The 19,876-nt window shown below is 42.3% G+C and overlaps 2 protein-coding genes across 5 annotated transcripts in view; both read right to left on the reverse strand.

Moving 5' to 3' along the window:
* Positions 1-11,045, reverse strand: part of EFCAB10 (EF-hand calcium binding domain 10) — a 26,795-nt gene extending 15,750 nt beyond the window's left edge. For 2 of the 4 annotated variants that reach the window (XR_009735875.1, XM_061413956.1), the window contains exon 1: positions 10,571-11,035. Coding sequence is in view for 3 of the 4 variants with exons in the window: in XM_061413956.1 (XP_061269940.1) it covers positions 10,571-10,679 (109 nt within the window). In the remaining variant the exon portion in view is untranslated. Of the gene's footprint in view, positions 1-10,570 lie in introns of all 4 variants that reach the window. The other 2 variants (XM_061413955.1, XM_061413957.1) reach the window with 2 other exon arrangements.
* A 4,934-nt stretch (positions 11,046-15,979) lies between these two features.
* Positions 15,980-19,876, reverse strand: part of ATXN7L1 (ataxin 7 like 1) — a 264,507-nt gene continuing 260,610 nt past the window's right edge. Inside the window, exon 14 of the mRNA XM_061413937.1 lies at positions 15,980-16,082. Within this exon, the coding sequence (XP_061269921.1) occupies positions 16,068-16,082 (15 nt within the window). The 3' untranslated portion in view covers positions 15,980-16,067. The remainder of the gene's footprint in view (positions 16,083-19,876) is intronic.

Genomic DNA, 19,876 nt, shown 5'->3' on the forward strand with positions numbered 1-19,876 from the left:
AATTCTTAACATTCGCAAATAGCCAGACATTATGCAAATTTCCAGTTGTCTCACAAATTTCATAAATTATAAATGCTCTTTAAAAATCAGTAATCAAATAAAGTCCATTCACTGTGATAGGTTATGTTTTTTAATCTCTCTTAATTACATAGGTTTCTCCTCCATGTATTTCCTTCCTTGGAATTTGTGTGTTGAAAATAGAAGTAGGTGAACTTTTAATCTAATATACTGCCTTTTGGTGAAACTTTGAATACACTATAGCAGCAAATAGGCTACTAATGCAATCACATATGCAATCTACGTCATTTCTTTCTTAACTGTATTTCAAAATCAGAAAACATCTATGTTTGAATTTCAGTTCATTATATTTCTTTTTAAGGATAGAATAAACAATGCTGATGGAACGTGCTGTGTTACTAAGACTTCTTGCTGTATATCCTTTAGACTACATGGGGTGCTATAATGCTTATACTTGGAATCTATAATTTATACTCTATCTGCTTCTAAAAATGTTTTGAAAATGCTTTAGTTCAGTTCAGTTGCTCAGTTGTGTCCGACTCTTTGCGACCCCATGAAATGCAGCATGCCAGGCCTCCCTGTCCATCACCAACTACCGGAGTTCACTCAAACTTATGTCCATTGAGTTGGTGATGCCATCCAGCCATCTCATCCTCTGTCGTCCCCTTCTCCTCCTGCCCCCAATCCCTCCCAGCATCAGGGTCTTTTCCAATGAGTCAGCTCTTCACATGAGGTGGCCAAAGTATTGGAATTTCAGCTTCAGCATCAGTCCTTCCAATGAACACCCAGGACTGATCTCCTTTAGGATGGACTGGTTGGATCTCCTTGCAGTCCAAGGGACTCTCAAGAGTCTTCTCCAACACCACAGTTCAAAAGCATCAATTCTTCGGCACTCAGCTTTCTTCAGAGTCCAACTTTCACATCCATACATGACCACTGGAAGAACCATAGCCTTGACTAGATGGACCTTTGTTGGCAAAGTAACGTCTCTGCTTTTTAATACATGCTATCTAGGTTGGTGCTATCTAGATTGGTCACAACTTTCCTTCCAAAGGAGTAAGCGTCTTTTAATTTCATGGCTGCAATCACCATCTGCAGTGATTTTGGAGCCCCAAAAATAAAGTCTGACACTGTTTCCACTGTTTCCCCATCTATTTCCCATGAAGTGATGGGACCAGATGCCATGATCTTAGTTTTCTGAATGTTGAGCTTTAAGTCAACTTTTTCATGCTCCTCTTTCACTTTCATCAAGAGGCTTTTTAGTTCCTCTTCACTTTCTGCCATAAGGGTGGTGTGATCTGCATATCTGAGGTTATTGATATTTCTCCTGGCAATCTTGATTCCAGCTTGTGCTTCTTCCAGCCCAGTGTTTCTCATGATGTATTCTGCATGTAAGTTAAATAAGCAGGGTGACAATATACAGCCTTGACGTACTCCTTTTCCTATTTGGAACCAGACTGTTGGTCCATGTCCAGTTCTAACTGTTGCTTCCTGACCTGCATATAGGTTTCTCAAGAGGCAGATCAGGTGGTCTGGTATTCCCATCTCTTTCAGAATTTTCCACTTAACAGTGCAAAGTTGCTTTAGTCATGTCCGACTCTTTGCAACCCCATGGACTATAGCCCGCCAGGCTCCTCTGTCCATGGGATTCTCCAGGCAAGAGTATTGGAGTGACTTGCCATTTCCTCTTCCAGGGGATCTTCCCAACCCAGGAATTGAACCCAGGTCTCCTACATCTCTTGCATTGGCAAGCGGGTTCTTTACCACTAGCACCACCATGTTTGGAGTCTATAATTTATACTCCACCTGCTTCTAAAAATGTTTTGAAAAATGCTTGTAAACAGAAGTATATATAATAAGATATGTTTTTTTAAAACACAAAGGGAAGAGCCAAATGTTACTAACCACCTGAATTACATACATGTCAGTTGATGACGATCAGTTTTTCAAGGGACACAAACTTCAAGTTCAACTTTGTAATACTAATAGTATTTACTGAGCCCTTACCATGTGCCTGGTACTACACTAAGCATTTTCTGTGGCTAACTTCATTTCCTCCTCCCAAGTGTCACTTGCTCGAGGCCACACAGTCTGTATAAACCTAGGCAGTGTGCTTCCACAGCTCCTGGCCTCTACCACACTTAACTCACATGAGAAGCATTTGCTACACCCAAACCTAGTCAGTCATGAGGCTCTCTCCCAAGTCTTTATTGATAGTTCTCAAATTCATCCTGTCTTCACCACTCCTAAGCAGTAGCCCTTACCTGGGTAACTACTTTAAAAAAAAATTCTGATTCCCTTAATGCTATCCCCTTTAATGCTATCCCCTACACTCCCTCCTTCCACAGCATAGAATTGCCACTGGGAAGGGCTGCCCAGTTAGAGGCTGTATTTCCCAATACAGCCTAGGAAAGGCCAGATTTTCTTACCAAATGATTCAGGTTATGTCAGATTTGGCTGTTAAATGAGTTATGAAAATCTGCTGGCTTTCAGAGATTCCATAATTTGAGGATCAAGGATATGGGATCATGGATGTATTGTCACAACAGTAACAGCCCAGCCACGCTGTCCTGTCTTATTTTCCATAACTCCCTTACAATTCCAAGGTTTTCAAACTGAGATACATATCATAATGCCAGGAGCTTTGCAAAAACCCAAGATAAAGATACACCATTTCTTTCTGAGCATCATTCATATGTGTGTAAGTTGCTCAGTCATCTCCGACTCTTTGTGACACCATAGACTGTAGCCCACCCGTCTCCTCTGTCCATGGGATTCTCCAGGCAAGAATGCTGAAGTGGGTTGCCATTCCCTTCTCCGGGGGATCTTCCCCACCCAGGGATTGAACCCAGGTCTCCTGCATTGCAGGCAGATTTTGTACCATCTGAGCCACCAAGGAAGCCCAAGCATCATTCAGACAATAGTAAATATGCTTCTTATTATTCACTATTGTAGGAGCATCATTCTTACAACAGTGAATAATAGGAAACACATTAAGAAATGGATCGGCTTTCCTGGTGGCCAAGAGGTTAAGAATCCACCTGGCAATGAAGGGGACACAGTTCAACTGCTGATCTAGGAAGATCCCACATGCCACTGGGCAACAAAGTCCATGCACCACAACTGCTAAGCCTGTGCTCCAGAGCCTGGGAACTGTAACTACTGAGGCCACGTTCTGCAGCTACTAAAGCCCAAGCACCTAGAGCCTGTGCCCCACAACAAGAGGAGCCACTGCGATGAGAAGTCTGTGCAACACACCTAGAGAGTGCCCCCATTCTCTGTAACTAGAGAAGGCTCAGGCATAGCAATGAAGACCCAGCAGAGCCAAAAAACCTAAAAAAATATTTTTTAACACATGTATACCTGTGGTGGATTCATTTTGATATTTGGCAAAACTAATACAATTATGTAAAGTTTAAAAATAAAAAAAAAAAATCATCAAAAAAAAAAAAAAAGTGAAAAAGAAATGGATATATGATGTTTCCCCCTTACCTATCCATGGAGAATACATTCCAAGACCCCTGATAGATGTCTGAAACCACAGATAGTACTGAGCCCTATATATTCTGTGTTTTCCTATACATACATGTATCTATGATAAAGTTTAATTTATAAATAAGGCAGAGTAAGAAATTAACAACAATAATAAAATCAAACAATTTTAACAATATACCATAATAAAAGTTATTTGAATGTGGTCTCTCTCAAAATACCTTATTATACAAACCAATGCAATGGACATGAACCTGAGCAAATTCCAGGATATGGTGAGGGACAGGGAAGCCTGGCGTGCTGTATACAGTCCATGCAGTCACGAAGAGTTGGACACAACTTGGCGACTGAACAACAACAAATACCTTTTCCATCTTAACTAAGCATTTATCATGTACTGTGGCTGTAACTTCTTTAGTGTGAGGTACAACAATAAAATTGGAATTTCTTTTTCCTTCTTCACAGTTTCATGGAGAGAAGATTCATTCTTACCAAAGATCTTAGCACCCTCAGCACTCTGTGACTTTTTTTCTTTCCTTATTAAGTTGAGAATGTTCACCTTTTCACTTAAAGGAAGCAGTTATAGCTTCTCTTTGGCGTACCCAAACTAGCTTCATCACTGGTCTGGTGCTTTGGGTCCAGTATTCGGTAAAATCTGTAAATATTTTTTGGTAAAAAAAAGGGTGACTTGAATACAAGCACTGCAGTCCCGTGACCATCAATCTGTAACTGAGATGGCTACTAAGTGACTCAGGGTGGACAGGCTGGACAAAGGGACGATTCGAGGCTGAGGCAGGATGGTTCAAGGTTTCATCAGCACTACTCAGAAGAGTGTGAAATTTATAACATCAATTGTTTATTTCTGAAATTTTCCATTCAGTATTTTCATACTGCAGCTTACCGCAGGGAACCAAAACTGCTGAAAGCAAAACTGTGCATAAGGAAGGACATTCATGTACCTGTAGGAGAACAAAACATTCATTTCAGCTAAAACAAGTGACTTCAAAGAAGCTTAGTATGCAGCATCAGGATGAGGTCTCAGACGCTAAGGGTACAAGTTGCCTTTCTTCTGCCATTAGGAGGGCTTGGATGGAAACTGAAGAGCACACTCATGCAGCGAGTGAGGGAAATCCCTGGATAATTACTGCATAGCAGGGCAGGTGAGCGGTCAGTCCAGACTGGAGCAGGGGGGTTGAGTGGGGGTGGGGTGGGGATGGTGATGACCTGATGAATGTAAATGAGATGAATGTAATGAGATGAGATCTGTACTTGTGAAAAAAGAGCATATGGGTGAGCTAGTGATAATTACACAGAAAACTGAAGCAAACATTTAAAATGTAGCATTATTAGCTTGAGGGGAAAAAAACAAAGGAAATATAGTCATAACATACTACATGGATTAGTTGTGGATATCTGCCTAATACTAATAATGTAAATTCTGAACACTGATTATATCCAAATTGTGTTCTAACTTTATTGGGAAGATGAGAGTGACTGGGAACAGGTGTGAATGTGTACGTGTGTGTGTGCACACACGTGTGTGCATTTCTGGAACTGTGGTGGCTACCGTGGGAAATTTTTAACTTAGGTAAATCCACTTAAGGGGCACCCTTAAAAGAGAGGATCCCAAACCTCTCAGAGACAATGAAATGTGTTCTTTGGTTGGTATGCAGAAGCTTCTAAAAGACAAAATGACTCCAAAATCTAATAGGATCCTTATAGCATGCAACGGAGAAGGCACTGGCACCCCACTCCAATACTCTTGCCTGGAAAATCCATGGACGGAGGAGCCTGGTAGGCTGCAGTCCATGGGGTCGCTAAGAGTTGGACACGACTGAGCAACTTCACTTTCACTTTTTACTTTCATGCATTGAAGAAGGAAATGGCAACCCACTCCAGTATTCTTGCCTGGAGAATCCCAGGGACAGAGGAACCTGATGGGCTGCTGTCTATGGGGTCGCACAGAGTTGGACACGACAGAAGCGACTTAGCATAGCATAGCATAGCATAGCATAGCATGCAAATAAAAACTCTTTAGTGAGGAACCTTGGGCCATGTGAGCAGGTAATCTTAGTTTATCTGTCAGAATTACAGTGTGGATCCAGCTATTCTTTGGAGTTTTGTATTACAATACTTGTTTGTTGTTGTTGTTTAGTTGCTAAGTTGTGTCCAACTCTTTTGTAACTCATGGACTGTATGTAGCCTGCCAGGCTCCTCAGTCCATGGGATTCTCCAGGCAAGAATACTGGAGTGGGCTGCCATTTCCTTCTCTTAGAGGATCTTCTCAACCCAAGGAATGAACCCGCATCTCCTGCACTGGCAGGCAGATTCATTACCACTGAGCCACAAGAGAAGCCCCTACAGCACCTGAAAGTGAAAGTCGCTCAGTTCTGTCCCACTCTTTGTGACCCCATGGACTATAGTGTCCATGGAATTCTCCAGGCCAGAATACTGGAGTGCATAGCCTCTCCCTTCTCCAGGGGATCTTCCCAACCCAGGGACTGAACCCAGGTCTCCCACATTGTGGGTGGATTCTTTACCAGCTGAGCCACAAGGGAAGCTCAAGAATACTGAAATGGGTAGCCTATCCCTTCTCCAGGGGATCTTCCCAACCCAGGAATCGAACCAGGGTCTCCTGCATTGCGGGCGGATTCTTTACCAACTGAGCTATGATGGAAGCCCCTACAGTACCTGAGATATGGCTAAAATTTAATGAAGGCTATAAGATCTCTGTTTGTGTCTGCCTGTTTATGTTTATGTATATGTATGTCTATGTAAATGTGGCATTTTTCTATTACTTTCAGATGGTACTGCCAAGATTAATTTAAAAAAAATTCAATTAACTGGCTTAAAAAATTGATGTAATGTGTGAAAGCCGCTCAGCTGTGTCTGACTCTTTGTGACTACATGAAATATACAGTCCGTGGAATTCTCCAGGCCAGAATGCAGTGGATGGCCTATCCCTTCTCCAGGGGATCTTCCCAACCCAGGGATTGAACCCAGGTCTCCCACATTGCAGGCAGATTCTTTACCAGATGAGCTACCAGGGAAGCCCTAAAAAAATTAGAGCTTATTAATTAAGCATTCCTAAACTCTCAGAAATATAGAAACAAACATGATTTTAAAGTTCACATGATCTAGAATAAATGAAATGATCTTTGATAAATAAAAGCTATTGTTTAAGTTTGTTGGTTTAATAAAAACAAGCATGTCTTCTCAGAATAGTCAATATTAAATGTAAGGCAAACATACAACTTTTTCTATCTGGGTTTACTAGTCAAATAAGCTCATGCTATTTGTTACAGAATTTGCCAGCAAGTAACATTAAGATCAACTCAGTTCAGTCGCTCAGTTGTGTCCGATTCTTTGCAACCCCAGGGACTGCAGCATGCCAGGCTTCCCTGTCCATCACCAGCTCCTGGAGCTTGCTCAAACTCATGTCCATTGAGTTGGTGATACCATCCAACCATCTCATCCTCTGTTGTCCCCTTCTCCCGCCTTCAGTTTTTCCCAGCATCAGGGTCTTTTCCAATGAGTCAGTTCTTCGCATCAGGTGGCCAAAGTATTGGAGTTTCAGCTTCAGTATCGGTCCTTCCAAAGAACATTCAGAGATGATTTCCTTTAAGATTGACTGGTTTGACCTCCTTGCAGGCCAAGAGACTCTCAAGAGTCTTCTCCAAAATCACAGTTCAAAAGCATCAATTTAAAACACTTGCTTTTAACAATTATACCTGGATTATCTTAATGTTCAATTGATGCTTTTGAACTTTAAGATAATCCAGGTATAATTGTTAAAGGCAAGTGTTTTAAATAAATGTAAAGTTTATACTAAGTTAAACTAAATAATGACATTCATTGAATATCTAGATCATTTCCAGAGAAGATAATGTACTAAGACATTGACTGCTAAACATAAGTTTATTTACTTTTGGCTTTTTAATTTTTACAGACAGACAGAGGATATTTGGGTCTATTAATATGTCTTCTGCCACAGTACAAATGGTATAGTAAAAAACCATGTCTCTAAAAAATATGTTATGATTATGTCTTTATAAATTTGCTAATCCACTACAGGATATTAACATATGATAGTTCACAATTGCCTGCTTCCTAGTTTTCACTGGAAAGCAAAGATTACAAATAGTTAAAAAAAATTTTTTTTTAACAAATAGTTAAAATTTATAATTCATATGTAAAAATAAAACTGCTAGCAACAATAAGGGTGAAAGAAAAAAACAGTGTATGAAAAGTAGTAAGGAAAATAGAATATATCTTTTGGATAAGCTGTACAACTCGATATAAACCTCAGAGAAATCACAACAGCTCATATGTGGGCAACCTGCAGGCCTGCTGTTATGTGGCCACCCAGAAGGTCACAAGATACATTCAAACTGCAAGCCAGGAAAATCCATCAGACTGTAACTGCCAGCCTCATTACACCATCTGGAGATGCTTCGAACTCAAATCTAAAAATGTTCTCAAATGGCTTCTCTTTAATGCAGAAACTGAATGTATAATTTGCTCAGACTATTAGCCTTTGTTTTTCTTTTGTTTCCATAGAAATGCGTCTTGTTAAATTATAAATTACCTTATGGCTCACAGCACAGGGAGGCCTCATTGAGGTGAAAGTTCACCTGCAACGCTGCTGCTGCTGCTGCTGCTAAGTCGCTTCAGTCATCCGACTCTGTGCAACCCCCCAGACGGCAGCCCACCAGGCTCCCCCATCCCTGGGATTCTCCAGGCAAGAACACTGGAGTGGGTTGCCATTTCCTTCTCCAATGTATGAAAGTGGAAAGTGAAAGGGAAGTCGCTCAGTCGTGTCTGACTCTTAGCGACCCCATAGACTGCAGCCCACCAGGCTCCTCTGCCCAGGGGATTTTCCAGACAAGAGTGCTGGAGTGGGGTGCCATTGCCTTCTCTGACCTGCAACACTGGCTTCCTGAAATAAAACATCTTCACTTCATCCTGTTTTGAGGGATCATGAGGCTACATGTTTGCTGATACACCAGGCTGTGCCTATATAAATAACTTAAAACTAATGGCACATAATACAAAAAAAACCTGTTGGTAGACTTAGAAAGGTAAAACTTAAAAAACTTCTAGTTATAACCCATTTGAATTATTTAACTTGTTAAATTCTTGGCTCCTGGGAATCTCTGCTCTGGACAATTTTTCAATCCTTGGCTATTATTTTCCTTATAGTTAGCATATTGACCTCTCTAGTGTGTTGTATACTCTTGAGTCTTAAATGCCTGTCGCCAGCTACTCACGTGCCAAATGGCATCCATCAGGAACCAACAACCAGACAAAATCAACACTAACCCTGTGAAAGATGAACGCGACTACATGGCTCTCCCACTTAAGGACTCAACTAATGCAAACGGTGTGTATGTGATTCTTCAGCCTGACTACATTAATGAGGGTAACGGAGGATAATGTAATATTGGCTGGTCATACTTTTAAGCCCAAAGAGAGAACGACCAAAAGCAGGAGGCAGGGTGGGGAGGTGGATTGTTAAAAATCAAGATTAATTGGAGACCAGTCTTGAAAAATTCCCTGGACAGACAAAACCAATTAAGTCATACAAGCAAAGCTTAATTTAGCTTTTTCTGCAAGATTAACTTGACCTGGGTCATTGTTTGCTTCTGCCTCTGGAAAGCATAAGCATAAAATTTAAACTTTCCCAAGTTTGATCTGAGGTAACCATTAACCTATTCCCTATCATTTACGAAGATGCTAATATTCTAACCAATTTTTGTGAAGAATAAACAGTCACTGCCTTCTCACCACAATACACTGCTTTCTAACAATAAACCTCTGAGCCTCATTCCTTGTTCTGGTTTGAGTCCTCCTGGTTTGCAAACTGTCTTTTTGGTGTATGCACAATGGTGATTATTGGTTTTACTTCTGCTATTTCTGAAGTTTTCACACACACACACACACACACACACACACACACACATCTGCCTCTAAAAGCAAAAGATTATTTTCACCACTATTACCAAAACCCAGCAAGAGACAGTAGTCATTTTTTTAAAAAGTAGGTTTTTAAAAATTAGTTTGATAGCAACTTTTCCCCAGTGCATTAAAAAGTGCATTCCTTTTGTATTTTTAAAAAATTTTTCTATTTTTAATTGTTGCAGAGTTTTTAACTGCTTTATTGTCTTAAAACAATTAGAAAGAACTTGATCACCCTATACATGACCATACTGGTTGGGTGGTTTTTGACAAAACTGGAATGTTGGCTATTTACATGTCCTTATACAAAAGTAAATAGGCAATTTTGGCATTTTGGAAACTCCATATGAGGCAAGCTATCATTCTCCACCCTGAGGAGAAGCACATCAACTCATTTTCACCTACACATAACTTTTAAGTTTACAGGCCACACAAAAATTATGAAATGATTCAAACTTTATACGAATGATTCAAACTTTATATGGGGATCGAGTGTATTAAAAATGTCAGAAAAATCTGTCTCAAGAACATCCTTCTGTTCTACCCTATCAACTGTTTTTTACCAGATTAAAAACTCTTTGAGGGCAGGGGTAATACTGGAAACATCTGTTGGTTGCAGACATAAGGATGATTTATACGTTATTCATTTAATCTTCTCCACGTTGCCATGAGATCGGTACTATTATAGTCTCCATTTTCCAGAAGAGGGGAAAGAAATTCAGGCTCTTGCCCAGTCACAAAGTACTAAGGGATGGAGCCAGGAGCCAGACTACTGAACCCTGGAGCGTCTCTTCCACCCGCGACAACCCTCACCGGCCAGAGTCTCGCCACACTTGGCAAGAGGCAGGCACAAAGAGGCCGTTGCGTTAAGTCTTGTTTAATTGAAAGCCACAGTGTTAACGGGCAGCAGGAGGGCTCAACCACCCGAGAGGCATGAAAGAGTGTTTGCGGAGTTGGGGAGGTGGTATCCAGGAAGGAAGCTGTCCTTCGTCCCCCGAGACGCACGCGTGGAGGGATGGCTGGCTACACGAGGAATTTTTGAGGACCGCTTGGTGTGGGACGGAAAGTCGAGTGGTAGGCAAGACACTTGCAAGACACTTACCCGGCCGGAAAAAGAGGAGGGCGCTGGTAAGATAGGTCAGCAAGTCCATAATTCGATGTTTTTCCAAATAATTCCTGGCTTGGAGCTCCCTGCTGCTGCGGGCCTCCATCGCGTCTAGCTGGGCTGTTGCTAGGCGACCAGGCAGCGTCGCCGTCGCTCGGCTCCGCCCCTTCCGCCCGGTTACTTGACGCGCCCCAGACTGGCTGAGACCTGGGCACCAAGTCTACACTTCATCCAAAAGAGGCAGTTTGGGAAGTGTGGGGTGGGGCGGACACGGAGGCAGGAGGGAGATTAGTGCACAGCCCCTTGCGGAAAGATGTCCTTGTCCCCCATCTGGGCTGAGGGTTGGGCCTGATGATCTTTCCCTGTTTCTGTCTCTAGCACCTAGCTCAGTACTTGTTGATCCAGGGCCTCATACGGTAATAATACACACAGTATGTGTGAATGTGTTAGTCGCTCAGTCGTGTCCGACCCTTTTCAAGCCCAAGGACTGTAGCCCGCCAGGCTCCTCTGTCTATGGAATTCTCCAGGCAAGAATACTGGAATGGGTTGTTAGTTCCTTCCCTATCCCGACCCAGGGATAGAACCCTAGTTCCCCATATTCCAGGCAGGTTCCTTACCATCTGAGCCACCAGGGAAACTTCTGTAATAACAGGGGTGTCCAGTGGAGAGTCCTAAGCAGCACCTTTGATGTGAGCAGCATGCAGAGCAGTGCTGGTGGTGAGGCAGGAAGGGGCCGTTTTCTCTACGGGATGGTGCAGTCATGAAGCACGTGAATGCTTCACTAGACCGTTTGGAGCTGGTCTTAAGGAGAAAGAGACCACTTGACAGTGGTTTTGAGAGAGAGTCACTAAGTAAGGTGGCGAGGAGAGGCCTCTATTTAGCCATGGAAGTACCTGAGAAACTAAACTCTAGGCTTGGACTTCTGTTCTTGAGGGCCAGGCTCTGAGATCAGTGCCCTTACCTACCACCAGAGAGTTATTCCAGAACAGTCACTTCAAGAAGACGAAAGACAAATGGCCAATAAACATATGAAAATATTCTTAGCCTCTCCAGCAATCCTGTAAACTAAACTACAAGAAAATGCCATTTTACGCCCATTTTACATCTACCAAACTGGTAAAAATAAGGCAGCTGAACAGTATCAACTGCTGGTAAGGCTATAGTGCAACAAAACAACCAGTGATGATCGGAGCTTTCCAAAGTAGAACATCCACCTTGGAATTATCTTGGTAGTGTAAACATGCTTCAGAAATTCCACACCTACAGCAACTCTTGTACACCTGTACCATGGTAAGTACAAGAATGTTCAGAACAGCACTGTTCACGATAGAGACATAGCAGCTCAAAGGTCATCAAAAGTAGAATGGATTAAAAAAACAGATAGAGTCACAATGGAATACTATAAAGCTTTGCAGGAATGGATTGTAGCCACTGGCAACAAAATGGATGAGTCTCAAAAACATAATATTGTCTCAGAATATAAACTGTATGAATCAATTTATATAAAGTTAAAAAACATACAAAACAAAGCAATGTGTTGTTTACAGATTCAAGCCTATGTAGGAAATCTATTAAGAAATACAAAGGAATACACAAAAATTCAGCTTAGTATTTGCCTTGGAGGTGAGAGGAAAGGGAGTGGGTTTGTAGAGCAATATCCTGAGGAAGATAAGGGTAATTTTCTTTACCTAAGTCGTGGGTACACAGGTGCTCAATGGATTATGATTTGTTATACCTTATATGTACTTAATACCGGAGAAGGCAATGGCACCCCACTCCAGTACTCTTGCCTGAGAAATCCCATGGACGGAGGAGCCTGGTAGGCTACAGTCCATGGGGCTGCTAAGTGTCGGACACGACTGAGCAACTTCACTTTCCCTTCTCACTTTCATGCATTGGAGAAGGAAATGGCAACCCACTCCAGTGTTCTTGCCTGGAGAATCCCAGGGACGGGGGAGCCTGGTGGGCTGCCGTCTATGGGGTCCCAGAGAGTCGGACACGACTGACACGACTTAGCAGCAGCAGTACTTAATACATTAAAAAAAAAAATCTACTGAGGACTCCATGTTGGTTTCCTGGACACAGGGATTCTGCTCTGTGCTCGATGCTCAACATATATGATCTGCTTGAGAACTTCATTTACTTACTCTTCAGAAGTTATTCAGTCCCTGAATAAACAGTCATGCTCTTTTATCCTCAAATGACACTAGAACTTCAAATGACACTTGACCTGATGTCTTCCCAAGTCACTGATTATTTTCTGTTCCAACAATTTTGGGTGCTTTTGTGTGCTCAGGGCTTGCTCCCTTAACATACTTCAGGCAGCTCTGCCCCAAATCTTCAAGTCCCCTGGAACTCATGCTAAAGGGTCCAGACGCCACCTAGTGGACTCAGCTGTTCTCTGTCAATGTTATCTCTTAAGCCAATTTGGGCTTCTTTAATCATCATCCTCAGACTTCTTCAACTATTTGTCCTCCATCTCCTTATTAGTATTAAACCCTTTTAGTGGTTTGGGGCAGTAATGCCAGTGGCAGGCATCAAGGCAGTGCTTTTCACCCAGGATTGCGCATTTGAACCACCTTTGAAACTACTGATGGTCCTTTAAAAAGTACTGAGGCTTGGGCTCCATTCCACGTCCAGGAGACTGAATCTACTGCGATAGGGCCTCAATAGTGGTGGTTTTGTTGTTGCTGATTTGAATAGCTTTATTGAGGTATAATTAACACGGTAAACTGCACATATTTAAGGTATCAGTTCAGTTCAGTTTAGTTGCTCAGTTGCGTCCGACTCTTTGCGACCCCATGAATCGCAGCACGCCAGGCTTCCCTGTCCATCACCAACTCCCGGGGTTCACTGAGACTCACGTCCATCAAGTCAGTGATGCCATCCAGCCATCTCATCCTCTGTCGTCCCCTTTTCCTCCTTCCCCCAATCCCTCCCAGCATCAGAGTCTTTTCCAATGAGTCAACTCTTCACATGAGGTGGCCAAAGTACTGGAGTTTCAGCTTTAGCATCATTCCTTCCAAAGAAATCCCAGGGCTGATCTCCTTCCGAATGGACTGGTTGGATCTCCTTGCAGTCCAAGGGACTCTCAAGAGTCTTCTCCAACACCACAGTTCAAAAGCATCAATTCTTCAGTGCTCAGCCTTCTTCACAGTCCAACTCTCACATCCATACATGACCACAGGAAAAACCATAGCCTTGACTAGACGGACCTTTGTTGGGAAAGTAATGTCTCTGCTTTTGAATATGCTATCTAGGTTGGCCATAACTTTGCTTCCAAGAAGTAAGCGTCTTTTAATTTCATGGCTGCAGTCACCATCTGCAGTGATTTTGGAGCCCCAAAAAATAAAGTCTGACACTGTTTCCACTATATTTAAGGTATACTCTTGGATAAGTTTTGATGTATGTATGTATCATGAAATCACCCTCATCAAGATAAGGAAAATAACTATCAACCCCCAAAGTTACCGTGTCCCTTTCTAGTTCCTTCTTCTCACTCCTCCTTAATCCTGTCCCTACCCCCTATTGCCAGGCATAACTGACCTGCTATCTGTAACTGTAGGTTACATTTTGTAGAATTTTACATAAATAGAATCATACAGTATATATTATTTTTTTTTGGTCTATTATTTGGTCTTTTTTTTTTGGTCTTTCATTCAACATTATTTTGGGGGATTCACCCATGTTGTTGCATGTATAAATATTTTATTCCTCTTCATTGCTGAGTAAGATTCCACAGGATGCATATATTACAATTTATCTGTTCACCTGTGGATCGACATTTGGATTCCATTCAGTTTGGAGTTATTACAAATAAAGCTGCAAGGCTATTCGTGGACAGATCTTTGTGTGAACAGAGGATTTCATTTCTCTTGAGTACATAGCTAAGAGTGGGATGACTGTTTCATATGGTAGGTGTATGTTTAACTTTTTAAGAAACTGCCAAACTGTCTACTCAAAGTGGCTGTGCCTTTTTTATTCCTGAATTGCTTGTTATTAAAGGCTCCTCTTGTTATTAAAGATCCTAGTGGACAGTCAGGACTGAGACCGCACATTACAGCAGCTGGTGAGAACTGAGCTAAAGGTCTAGAAAATGTTGATCAGGAGTCCTGAGAGCCTCGACGCTCCCAGCTCATACTTGGTAGAATCCCACAGCCCCTACCAACCCAGAACGCTAGAAACTCCTGGGGAGTCATTAAAAAATACAGTGTCTTCTCCCTCACCCCCAAGAGACTGATATAATTGCTTTGGGGGCCAGAGCACAAGGGTAGAGGGCTACCTCAGGCATCATAACTTTTTAATACTTTCCCAAGTGTTTCTAGAGCACACAATGACCAACTGACTGTCCTGGTTTGTGCAGAACCGTGTGTGTGTGGAGGCCCATGGCCATGAAGCTTTCAACCATAAAACTTGGAATGTCCCAGGTCAACTTAGTATGTGCTCACTCCATTTATGGACCACTAAACATAAAAAGCTTGGTCTTTGGTGTTGCGGATGGACTTGTCAACCTGCCCGTAAACTTGGACTTAGAGCTCAGGGTTAGCGTGTCCGTTTGGGGGAGGGTATATATAAAAGGGATAGTGTGGGGACGTGAGTGGCCAGGGCAGAATGTGGGCTAACCCCTTCTCTCGATTTTCAGTGTCAACCAGGGACAAGTTATAGATGTCTCATCTAGGAGTTTTGATTGCTGTTGAAGAAAAGGGAGAAAACACGAAACCCACTTTCTGAGCATGTGTGTGGTGAGGCAGTATCCTGCAGGGGCCCCTGGAGCCAGACTGCCTCACTTTAAAACCCAGTTTTGGTCTTGGGCCAAACACCTAAATTCTCTGCCTCAGTTTCCCCAAGGACAGGATGGAGACAGTATATCTACCTCACAGAAGATGTCTTCAGGACTGAGTTAATATATGTAAAGCTCTTATAAAAACGATGCCAGGCATGTAGGAAGAGCTACATGAGTGTTAGCTATTATTATCTTAATAGTGTTGTTAAAATGAGAAGGCGGAAATCAGCACTATATATAGTCTACAACCTATGTCCACAGGAGTTCCTACTTCATTTCCTATTAGAAGTGTTTTTTTTTTAACCTTTCAGTTCTGTGTTGCAGCTTTAGATCTATAGATTCTTGGTTCTGTGTGTCAATGTGGGAGGAACTAAAGGTGTATCTACTATGCATTTAACATTTTTTATGCAAATATTAAGGGAAACATAATTTAGAACCTGATAATTTCATTTTCACCAAGTTGCTTTACTGGTGAGCTGGATTTTTAGAGTTAAAAAAAAAAAAAACCCACCAGAACATGGTCTAGTAGTGATATCAGATTGATTTTTGCATCAGGTGAGACAAACACAGGTGCCTGTTTTAGCTTTACAACTGTGATTTAATAGGGAAACAGGGTTCTGTGGAACTCAGGTCTCAAACTTACAGTCTTTGTGAAATGGTAACGCTCAATTATCTGTGATAGTGCCTCAGTTATCTACTCAGGAGCTTTCTTCATTCTTCAATGACCTAAAAAGAGCAAAAATGCTAAAAACATCTTGAAACAGTAATTTAAATTCATTTTACAAAACATGAAAATGTAGACTGTATCAACAGCGTGGCCACAGTATGAAGGGTCCCAAGGAGGAGATTGGGATAACTGGTGCTTTGGTATACTCTGTACAGTACTTCATCAAAAAATTTTTTTAAACTCTAAAATAGTTAAGATTCACAAGAAGTTGCAAAGTAGTACAAAGAGTTCCAGTGTATCCTCCTTCAGCTCCTCCCAATGATAATGTCTTATATAACCTTAGAACATTGTCTTTGTTAAACAAGGACATCAGCATTGATACAACACTGTTCACTCAGGTATAGACCTCATTCAGATCTCACCAGTTTTTACACAAATTCTTCTTTTTTTCTGTTCCGTTTCATTTGGGAGGCTACTTCTGCATTTCCAAATGTCATATTATACCCTAAGCCTAAATTTAGCCTCCAACACACCAACTAGCACTTTTTAAGCTTTCATTAGGTCCATCGAATTGAGGCCCAGAACAGAACTTAGGAACAACATTCTTTGAGCTTCTAAATTATTTGTATAAGGATGACCTCAGAAGATCTGTTTACACAGCTTGCTTGAGGAGTTAAGGACCCTTTACCAAGAGGCTTCCTCATTTACTAACTGTGTGATCTTGATCAAATTACTTGACCTCTCAGTTACTGCAGTTTTCTCATCTGTGAAATGGGGGTAATAATCTTACCAACCTCATAGAATTACTGCAAGGATTAAATGGGAAAAGATGTGGAACACATAATCAGTAATATTATTAGTTCACCCCTCCTCCCCCTCCCACCACCACCTTCACCACTACCACCATCAGGGGAATTCCTGTCCTGTTAGCTGTTTTCTTGATGTCAGAGCAGTGCAGGTATGGCTTAGAGCTAGAAGTCTGCTCAGGGTACAGGCCAGAAGTCTCTACTCTCCTAGCAGTTGGCAGATGGCAAGGTGGCAGGAAGTGGTCTCTCATGGCTGGGATAGCAGCCAGGCGGCATACAATCCTGTCTTCCCCAGTTGGAACTGAGGACACATTTCTCAAAATAACACCCCTGCACTGACATCTGGAGAAGGCGATGGCACCCCACTCTAGTACTCTTGCCTGGAAAATCCCATGGACAGAGAGCCTGGTAGGCTGCAGTCCATGGGGTCGCTAGAGTCGGACACGACTGAAGCGACTTAGCAGCAGCAGCAGCACTGACATCAGACTTCAGGTGCTTTGTGGATTCTATGGGCTTTTGTGGGCTGTCCTGCAACCTAATCACCCTTGATTTTACATTTAAGTGGAGGAAAATATTAGGTTCCAAATGAAACACTTGGAGCACAGCCCACAGAGTGGGGACTGCTTATACAAGAAAGACAATTGCTTGGATATTATTTTGGAAACTAGGGCATCCACTTTGCCTCAGTGCCCTTTTCAAGCAGGAATAAGTTTAAAACAAAACTTAAAAATGGTAAGAAATTGTTCATTTGAATGTTGGTTATTTCCAACCGATAGTAAATTCTCCTTGTTGGCCTGACTAATGGATTAGATTATTTCTTGTAGTTTAACGTGAATTGATATAGTATTGCTGGTCATGAGTATGTCTTCTGCATTGGCCAAGGTCACTGTACGCTGGAGCTGGCTTGCCCAGGCTCACGGGGGCTCATGTGCACTCCCCTTCCCCTTCAGCATTCGGAAAGGTCATACCGGTAGCTTGAATTCACTCACAGTGGGTGTGTTAACACCACAGAAATCAGCAAATGCTTCCTCTGCCACCCCTAAAGCTGGATGTTCAACATTTACCATCAGCACACCACTCTATCATTTAACTCAGTAAACATCTATTGTATGCCAACAGTATGCTTGCTACTGTTTTAGGATCCAAACAACACTGAGATCCTAAAGAACTGTGTTATTCAGTGTTGTTTGGATCCTAAAACAGTAGCAAGCATAGGCAGTGGCAACCCACTCCAGTACTCTTGCCTGGAAAATCCCATGGACGGAGGAGCCTGGTAGGCTGCAATCCATGGGGTCATGAAGAGTCGGACACGACTGAGCGACTTCACTTTCACTTTCACTTAGGAGGATCCTACAGATAAACTTGAAGTCCAAGGAAACATGAGATATAGATGTTTTTTGAATGAAAGAGCACCAGCATGTCAATGTAACTCATATGGTAATCCACGCCAAACTCTACCAGCACGAGATCACCTTTGGGAAAGTCCCTCTATGAAGGAGAATTGTTTTTAAAGCCATCCCTGGCATTCCATTTTCAGCCATCTCTAGGACAGTGTATTCCACAACTATTCACTGCCATCAACTGTATTTGATTACTTTGACCGCTTTTCTCTGGTCCTGATTCCAGTGTTTATAAGCTGCCAAGCCCAGAGCCAAACACTACACTCTGGACACACAACAGTGAGATCATCTAATGGCTCCCATATATTTAATCATTGTGTGGGCGTCCTGACGATACACTTACCTAAAATTTTAAAATATCAAAGCAACACATACACACACAATTTTGTAACAAACTAAAATTCTACAATTTGTGATGAGAAGAGACAATCTTCTGCCTCATTTCATCCCCTATCCCACCCCAAGACAACTTTCTCTGTTGCCAGTCTCTGTGGATCCTGAATCTTGGCTTCCAATTCAGTTTTTCCAGAAAATAACCCTTTAGTCACCTGTTAGGGGTGGAGAGAAAATAGCCACTTGGCTGCATGTGGGAGGTGAAGGGGTCTCGAGGGGTCTGACAACCTCATGTGAGATTTCAAGCCCCTCTTCCCTATCTTCAGCCCATTGTGCACCCCTCCGCTGAGGTGCCTACTGCTTCTCGAGGACCTGGGGAGAAAACGGGCTTATTAGTATTTTCCTCAAATCACTGCTAACTTTCTTCTTTCTGCAAAGACAATTATCGCTCCAAGTTTGCCCTTTACCTTTTCTGTGTGTAAACTTTTACATTTAAAAGTGCATGGTAAAATGAGCAAATCGTTAAGTACACAACCTGATAAATATTTCACCCATGATTACATTCAGGTCAAGATACAGAACATTTCTAGCATCAGAATCTTCCCCTGTGCCCCCAAAGGTAACATCTATTCTATAAATCTGTCTGTTGGTATTCATGGCTTTAATTCACCAAGGTTACTTTGAATGCCAATTCATTAATTAAAATGTTGAACAATGCTGGGCTCAGCATGGACCTGGCAGGAACATCCTCCAAGTGCTGGAAGGTGAGCCCTGCGGGAGGTACCCTGTCTAGCGTGTCCTCCAGCAGTCAGTCAGGAGCAGTGCTATGCATCTAGTCTAGATCCAAACCTTCTCGGTTTATTGGGCTGGACAGAAAAAACTTGTAAAAATTGCAAACAAGAGCAAAAACATGCATCTTATTCTTTCCAAAGGAAAAGCTCCAGAATCATGTTTTCCTCTCCATTTTCTTCCCTTCTATGAGGCTCTGCCTTCACCCTATTCCAACAATGTGCCAGAAATGTTACCCTCTCCCTGCGTCCCCCTACACTGTATCTGGGTTATTCAGGAACACTGGAGAGATTTGGGGCGGGGGGTAGAGGAAGGGGTTAGTGATAAGACCCGCCAGGAAATCAAACAGGGAAGTGAAGTGGGTGGAGAGAAAACGAAAACCCTAACACAGAGCACATGAGCGCCTACTTTCAAAGCAGCTTCCCAGTGAGCAGCCAGCCCAGGTACCTGAAGATGCAAACGCTTTTGTGAGGCTGCTGCTGCTTTGACTAAAAATTTACTGGAGTGTTAAAAGGCAAAAGGTGC

This window comes from Bos javanicus, chromosome 4 (assembly GCF_032452875.1).
Source record: "Bos javanicus breed banteng chromosome 4, ARS-OSU_banteng_1.0, whole genome shotgun sequence".
Taxonomy (NCBI): Eukaryota; Metazoa; Chordata; class Mammalia; order Artiodactyla; family Bovidae; genus Bos; species Bos javanicus.